The sequence below is a fragment of the Mizuhopecten yessoensis genome, unplaced genomic scaffold (genome assembly GCF_002113885.1).
Source record: "Mizuhopecten yessoensis strain PY_sf001 unplaced genomic scaffold, ASM211388v2 scaffold6523, whole genome shotgun sequence".
Lineage (NCBI taxonomy): Eukaryota > Metazoa > Mollusca > Bivalvia > Pectinida > Pectinidae > Mizuhopecten > Mizuhopecten yessoensis.
In genome coordinates, this window is record NW_018406592.1 from 197,624 (window position 1) to 206,495 (window position 8,872).

The 8,872-nt window shown below is 38.8% G+C and overlaps 1 protein-coding gene across 6 annotated transcripts in view; it reads right to left on the reverse strand.

The window, feature by feature from the left end:
* Positions 1-8,872, reverse strand: part of LOC110452279 (substance-P receptor-like) — an 83,988-nt gene that overhangs the window by 20,855 nt on the left and 54,261 nt on the right. For 5 of the 6 annotated variants that reach the window (XM_021500689.1, XM_021500688.1, XM_021500693.1 and 2 more), the window contains exon 3: positions 1,264-2,248. In XM_021500689.1, coding sequence (XP_021356364.1) covers positions 1,264-2,193 — 930 coding nt within the window. In that variant the 5' untranslated portion in view covers positions 2,194-2,248. Of the gene's footprint in view, positions 1-1,263; positions 2,249-8,597; positions 8,822-8,872 lie in introns of those variants that run through there. The other variant, XM_021500690.1, reaches the window with a different exon arrangement.

Here is an 8,872-nt window from a genome sequence, read left to right on the forward strand (position 1 = left end):
TATATAACTACTACCCCTATATTACGACCACCTATCTGTATCTACCAAACTCTGTATATAACTACTACCCCTATATTACGACCACCTGTCTGTATCTACCAAACTCTGTATATATAACTACTACCCCTATATTACGACCACCTATCTGTATCTACCAAACTATGTATATAACTACTACCCCTATATTACGACCACCTATCTGTATCTACCAAACTCTGTATATAACTACTACCCCAATATTACGACCACCTATCTGTATCTACCAAACGTCTAAAGCTGCTACCTGTCAATCACAACAACAAGCTGACCACGTCCTTACAACCACCTGGTAAATACTACCCAAATCGCTGTCCTTACAACCACGTGGTAAATACTACCCAAATCGCTTCTTTCCGGGCACTAATAACCTGCTCAAGAAGACCCAAGTTTTATTTGAGTGTTGCTCCTTCTATTAAATGGTCGCTATAGACAGGCAGCTCTTTAATAAGATTTTCACAGTCGATGCATCATATGCGCGTTTTAGATTCATCTAACAACAGAAATTTTGGAATTTGAATGATGTTCCGCTACATCTGTTTGTATGTGGTTACAACATTAAATGACAGCATTTTAACTCAGAGTCGTTTGGGCAAACTTTGACAACGATTTACCGCCTTAACGTAATTAGTCTCTAGTACATCATGTTTTAGACAAGTCAAGTTTAGACAACATCATAAAAGTCACAGTTAGACAAAGTTAACTTGAGGGCTGTGTATATGTTAACCATAGTTAACTTGAGGGCTGTGTATATGTTAGACATAGTTAACTTGAGGGCTGTGTATATATTAGACAAAGTTAATTTGAGGGCTGTGTATATGTTAGACATAGTTAATTTGAGGGCTGTGTGTATGTTAGACATAGTTAACTTGAGGGCTGTGTATATGTTAGACATAGTTAACTTGAGGGCTGTGTATATGTTAGACAAAGTTAATTTGAGGGCTGTATATATGTTAGACAAAGTTAATTTGAGGGCTGTGTATATGTTAGACATAGTTAACTTGAGGCTGTGTATATGTTAGACATAGTTAACTTGAGGGCTGTGTATATGTTAGACATAGTTAACGTAAGGGCTGTGTATAACGTGGGTCATTTATTATCCCAATCAATGAATGCAACAAAATGTGACAGGGAAAAAACACAACAAAATTAATCGAACAGGAGAGTAAAATATGTCGGAATATATTCAGAAATAATGTAGTTAGTTTAAACTATAAGTATACTTACGATAGCATTTAAATATGGCGGGAACTTTGTTTTGTCTGGTTCAAAGGTCACATAATTAGCATAAACACAGTAGGGTATCCAGCACAAAACGAAGCAGGCGAGCACGATAAACAGGGTGATTGTCACCCGGCGCTGCTGATTGTAGATCTGGGCTCGATCCATGGCAGTGTTCTCGTCCATTCTCTGCATGTGTTCCCGTATCTCACCGAACATACGAGAGTATGCAAATATCATGATGAAGAGTGGTAGAAATATATTCGACGTCTGTATGATAATATGGAACAACAGAGATTTCGTCGTTATCACAGGGTAGGCGGGGCCACATTGCATGGTGCCCTCCTTGAACTCGGCATGAGACAGAATGACCGTGGTCAGAGCTGCACAGGTCAAACCCCAACCCCAGGCGGCCGATATCATTACGAGAATTTTACACTTCGTAATCCGTGTCAATGGACGCGTGATTGACAGGTATTTATGAATACTAATATGCATAAGAGTATGTATTGACGTAATGAAACATGCAGCATTTAAAAAACTGTTGATTGTACATAAAACTGGACCTAACACCCAGTCTTGGGCTATCAAAGTAGCCAATGAGAATGGCGCTAGCAATATTCCGATTAGAAAATCCGCCACTGCTAAGCTGACGAGGAACATATTGGTCCTAGTGCGCATGCCTCGATGTCTCACAACCACCGCGATTACCATAAGGTTTCCAAATATGGCTAAAATCATAGATATTGACAGCCACGTGCCAAATAGAACCTGTTCCACGAAGGAGAAAGTCTTCCGCGCCCTTGTGACGTTTGTTGATTCCGTTATATTTGTAAGATTTTGTGTGTTTATGACGTCAGAGATGGTGGGAAAGGGCAGCATGGTGACGCCTCCGACCTCTATCCTGTCCCCAAACAGCCCCGAACTGTTTGCCATGGTATCGTCCAGTCAAGGAATCATCACGTCAAATTTACCCTGCGACATCAATCATCTGCAACACATAAATATAATAACATTAGCATTAACACAGCGGGAGGAGGATTCATAATCTTTATAATTGAGTGAAATTATGTTCTATTGGCGATGTCGAAAACTCCTTTGTTTTGAATTCACATCTCTTAATTATCCATTGTGACGTTTCATGTGGACGCTGCTCAAAATTACTTATCACGATTTTTTTTATGAATTTTATATGTATTAAAGGTGTTCAACGTCGACAACAAATAATAGCATGATGCCATTTTCATTTCACACTTAATCATATGATCATCATGTCAGTATTTCAGTTTTATTTTGGAACAAAATTTCCCATAATGCTTTGGAACTTTGGAAATCATCCATTGTAACTTTTAAGTATGATTCTACTCGGGCGTGCAAATTATAAAGCAACAGTTCACATTACGTCACCATTGGATTGATATATTTCACACATAATCTGATACCAGTTTTACTGCTTAAGTGAAGTTTGGTTTGGTTTGGTTTAACGTCCTATTAACAGCTAAGGCCATTTAAGGACGTGTCTCCATGTGTGTAGTGTATGCTTGCTTGCGTGTGTGCATGCAGGAGACATGGTATGTTGGTGTGGTGTGCTACGCAATATGAAGTCTCTTTTAAGTTGGTAATACTGTAAAAAAAAAATACGCTGTCACAAACATAACTAAACTTCACGCATTCAGGCAAGTTAAATATAAGAACCATTGATTTGAATGTAGGAACGTCCTTTACCACACATGAGACCATTTGTCACTAATTAGCTTACATCCCGGCGGGATAGCATTTAGTACGAATGAAAATACAATGAAATTGCTTTATGTATTTAATCATATCAAAACATAATATATATGCCATTTACCCGTTGTAATGCATTAGAATTAAACATCCGTGTCAATAACACTGAATGTACACTAAAAGGCTTTTTTGTTGGTTCATATGGAATTTTGCAACTTCCGAAACGCCCACGGTCGTATGAGGACGGCTTACTAAGGAAACACCGCCGGCAAGAATGAGTAAATAGGTTGGAAAATATCCCGAGTATTTCAAAAGGGCAGCAGATTAACTACGGTTTCTTCAATGCCCTTTAGCAAAAGACAAAAGACACCTACTCCGACCATCTTAACCCCAACCCTCCTATTCTCCAGGGGCTCAACCTGAATAGCGTCTTACGACAACATGTAGCTGAATACAGCAGGTCAAGTATCTACCCAAACCTGCCAGTGTCAGCAGCAAGAGCACGTGAAATACCAAAACAAAAAATAGAAATAGATTTATCTTCCACCAAACGCCACCTGCTAAACCATGTGATTTTAATGTGTTATAAATTAATTAGGATTGAAGGACTGGATCTAGACGGCTTAATTAACGACAGCTCTACCGTTACTTATTGCAAGCTGTGAATAAGAGCATACGTCACCATAAAATGTCATAAAATCCCTCTTCATATCCATGGATTTTATTTTAATCTCTGTAATTCAAGAATAGACATGGCGAAAAGAGCAATTTCTCTACACTAATTGGTGCACAACCAGGTCTTTAAAAAGTAACGAATACTTTACGCGGTTATAAACCACTGCAGTGCATCATATTGACGTAGACTAATCAAATGGAGTGTTGTAAATGGGAATTCGGGGGCGATCGGACTGAGCTTCACTTAAACCAATCAAATGGGGTGTTATAAATGGGCTTCTGGGGTTGATCAGACTGAGCTTCACTTAGACCAATCAAATAGTGTGCTATAAATGGGCTTTTGAGGAATACTTTCCGTTTCATGGTGCTGAATAATTTTGTTTATAAAACAAAATTAAACAGAAGATATTTCAATATGGTTAACGTATCCGCAGACAAACATGACCACGTACTTATCACTGGAATATATTTTCCCGCCATCTCCCCTGATATCCGGTCCTGTATCTGTTATCATACTTTGTGCAAGTTTAGAAAAAATATCCGATTCCTTGCTATCAATCACCAGTATTTGAACCATTCGGAAATTACACTCGACTCCTAGGGGAGATAGCGAAAGGCAGAGAGAGGGTTAATCGGCGAGTGCACAATAACATTGAGGGTTACCTGGTGTTACCTGGTGGTAATTCACGGTCAAAAAATGCCACTCATACATAGTACCTGTTAAAGGTATTTTAACGTTAAGTTACACGTCTCTCATAGAACATTTTGTAACCTGTATGTTTTATCTGTTTTTCCCTCCATACGCTTTATGCCTGGTTACTAATCAATTTCAGATCCGATCGCTGTCACACGATTCTTCCCAATAAAACCAATAAATATATCCCAGCGGGGAAACGTGAGGACGCTTGCACTTTTTTATCCGCTGTGATCAGCCAGGCTGTTTATTCACATTTCTACCTAACACACATAAATAGCATGACCAAGTGTGTCTTGGTTTCGATCATTTACACGTCTGTTTTTACTAAAGCAAATGCTGGAACACTTTGGCAGAAAAAAACGACCAGGTGGTCCAGTGCGATATCTGTATCACGTGACAGCTAGAAAAAGCCTTTTACATGACTGTTTCAATGTGTGTACTTAATTGACATACTGGATCAATATTAGTTTGATACAATCCTTAACCACTGACCTTACACGTATATGGTCAAGGGTTGACCACCAAGAGTAATCCCTCTGATGAAACTTAAAGTCGTTCTGATGTGTTTGAAAGTTCTCATTTTCCGATTCCGCATATCACCGCGTTTGTTCTTCCGCTAAACAACTTTTAGTGCTTCGTTGTTATTCCTTATAGTGCTTCATTGTGATATGTTTCGCACGTGTACTGTACTTAGGTATATCCATGGTCGGAGCATACTTCGTGAATTCTAACCTAAATGAAATGACAAACTCCTATCAAATTGCAACAATTTGCTAAAGCGAAATAAGCATTATGAAGATTTGATCCCGCCTACAGCGAAATAAGCATTATGAAGATTTGATCCCGCCATGTTCGAGCCCTAACACTATGAGATTGTATATATGTTAGGTATTCATATTTCAAATGCGACAACAGTTTAATAGAAATTAGACAAGAGACGGTTCTACCTTATACTTGATGGTTCCCTCGCCACATGTCGAAGTCCGCTTATTCTCATCATGTCGAATATCCGATCAGAATAAATAAAATATGTTCATACTTCATTGGGGGGAAAGGCAATCGACGCAATTCACGTATCTGGGAAAGTTTAATTTGTGCTGCATATTCCAGAATAGCAGAACCGCCAGTTGAAAGTAGAATATAAATCAACGTAAATGTTATTGGCAATATCTAAAGACCATATGTCATCTTGGTTGTTGAATGATTAAAATGCAAATCAAAACAGGTCGCGGCAAACACTATCAACGCCACATGTTTCCAATCGTCGCCCGTACATCAAAAGCTGGATCACAATTAGACATATCTCTATAGTTGTAGTGTCCCAGGGCCTCTAGGTGTTCTTGCACACAACCCTCATATCTTCAGTACGATACATGCAATATATTAGGCCGATGTTTACAGAGCTGTTCTACACAAATCAATCCCTCCCTAGATAAATGAGATTACAGGTATGCAATCACTCACCTGTAGCCTCCAATCGCCGACTTTTGTCGTCACAGTGTGTGTGGTATTATCAGATATCGATCTATCCCTAACCGAAGTGTCGACCCTGGTACTCTATCTGGCGTTAATCCCTGTTAAAGCAATCCCTTTGTTTGTTCTAACAATAACACAGGTGTAAATCAATGACTTTGTGTTTAGAGAGAACCCTAACGAAGTATAATTACGGAGGCGATACCATAACGTCCCGATCGCCATCATCTTAACCTCTTGTCGGAGGTCAAGCTGCGAAACACACTGTAGGTCTATAATTCACTCACATTGGGTATTATGGCAAATATATATTGAAATATAAACAATAGATCCCAGAGGGATCTTGGCGCCCACCATTGTACCATCTTCATTAGGTCTATGTCAGTTTGATCTTTTCTCGTCTTTTCTCTTATCTGTCTTTCCATGATTAAGTTATGTATACAATAAATGTACCTTGAGGTACAGTAACTTGATCTAGACTTCATACCGCTTAAATAAAAGACAACCTTCAAAGTGAGTTTCTCATTTCACATATTTACTAGTACAGAACTTAATGTGGAAGAAATAGAACCGATCATTGCAATATCAGAAAGATCTGTTAAGTTCTTCCTGCGGTCATTTTGAGTTTACAATCACTCTCAAAATAAAACATCCATAACTAAGGACCAATGGGAACCTACATATCAAATACTTTCTGAGAATTAGCAAATACAAACTGTAACTGTCAAACTCCAAGATGGCCACCCTTCACTCATTTTGTTTATTCCATCAGTCTCGAAAGTAAACATGCATAAGTACGGACCAAGGGAAACCTACATATAGAATTTGACAAAGATCCCTCCAGTTATTTCTGAGCAAAAGCACTAACAAACTTTAACTCTAAAAATTCAAGATGGCGCCTGACGGCCATCTTAGTTTTTCGGTCAGTCCCTTAACTTGATACGCATACCAAGTGACCATGGTAAACCTTGCTGTACTTTCCGTAGATATATCGCTTACAAGAAATGTTTAAGCACGGACGGAATGACGGAATGACGGATGGACCACGGTCTACGAACGAAGGGCGATTTGAATACCCCACCATCTGATGATGATCGACTAAAAACACGTAGCTTATCTGTCGATATCTAATGAGGTTTCAAAAAAAAATCAGTAAAAAATATTACGTTTACAATGAAACATTGCATATACATAGGACGGGTCAAAAGTCAATTTATGGTTACAAAATGACAAAACACGGGTCAAGAGTCAATTTATGGTTACAAAATGACAAAACACGGGTCAAGAGTCAATTTATGGTCACCGGTCAAAAGTCAATATGTTGTAACAAAATACGGACCAAAAGACAATCTGTTGTTACAAAATGAAAACCCATGGATAGATGTAGTTACGAATGACAAAAAATGGGTCATAAAACTTTTGTAAAATACACAACTGCTTATCCATCTAAAATGGGTCCATCGAAATGTTTTCAAGGGATTGTTAGATACAATATACCATTGTAACGTTCCATTGTGTAATCCCCCCAGATTAGTGTGTTATAAATAACCACCTCTCAGTAAAACACCCTTTGTAAGCAGCATCACTTGGTGGAGGGTTTTCATCAAAAAATGTCGACAACTTGTAGTGTGGTCAAGTCTTGGTCCTGGTGGAGTAACCGGCTGACACACTTAGGACGTTCAGTTATGCAGAATATATTACAGTAAAATACAGCTGTTTACTTAGAATACCACTTGCGGTTTCTAAACCAGAAACATGTCGCTGATTAAGAGTACAAGTCTCCGTGCTATATATAACCATTTCACAATCTAAACATGGGTCTTTGATTAGTACTGAGTAGTTGTGAAGGCTGGTCCTTGATCACGCGAACTTATAAGTCAATGCACGTGCTGGCGTGTCATCACTTCACCATCAATTGAGGTTGCTATCATATTGTCAGTGAGGCTTAAATATTAAATATTTGTGGTTTGCTTTGACAAATTATGTAAAGTAACAAGTTACACATCTGTTTGTTCGCCTTGTATATACATGTATATAACGCCTTGATAGGGCCTGTTTCTGGTTTATATTTTGTAATCTGAATATAATTCCTCTCATTTTATTCTAACCTCACTTACAAACATCAACATTTCAATTTAATTCGACAAATTGCCAAACTCCTTCATATCGTCGGAAAGCTGAGTGACATCACAGATAGGGATTTATGAGAGGTTACGACATTATGGCCGTCGTGTTATTTATCTTTAGAACCACCAGTTAGAATCATACAGCCAGTATGAAACAATGCTCCCTCAACCCCGGAGAAACCGTTGTCTACATCACCTTTTATTGTAATACACCACGAGCTATCATGATGAAGGACTTCCGGAAATATACATCTGTAGAGATAGGATGAAATTCCAGTAATTATATCATGCATCCCTGCGCGTCTCTTGGCTTTGTGCACTTCCGGTTGATATTTTAAAGACCACCACGAAGGTAAAATGGCAACATCAGTTAAACACGAGGGACATACATTTTACAGCGTAGACCATTTAGGAACTATTAATAACACAAACCCATTATCTGTTCTGTGACACCTACTTCCGGTTTAAATTTATTAATAGACGATTCGTTATCGAGGGTAAAATGGCAGCAACAGTTTTTGGAACATTATCCATGTATAGCTTGTAGATCATTTAGAACAATTTTCGTCACTTCCAGATAGCACTGAAGTTGTTATCAATTTACATATATTATACCTATAAAACGTGTAGGGCATGCTTACCTGTTCCATGTCGAGAGGTCCCCCTAAACGTCGTTCGACTACTTACAATGAATGTTACGTCTAGGGCATGCTTACCTGTTCCATGTCGAGAGGTCCCCCTAAACGTCGTTCGACTACTTACAATGTATATTACGTGTAGGACATGCTTACCTGTTCCATGTCGAGAGGTCCCCCTAGACGTCGTTCGACTACTTACAATGAATGTTACGTGTAGGGCATGCTTACCTGTTCCATGTCGAGAGGTCCCCCTAAACGTCGTTCGACTACTTACAATG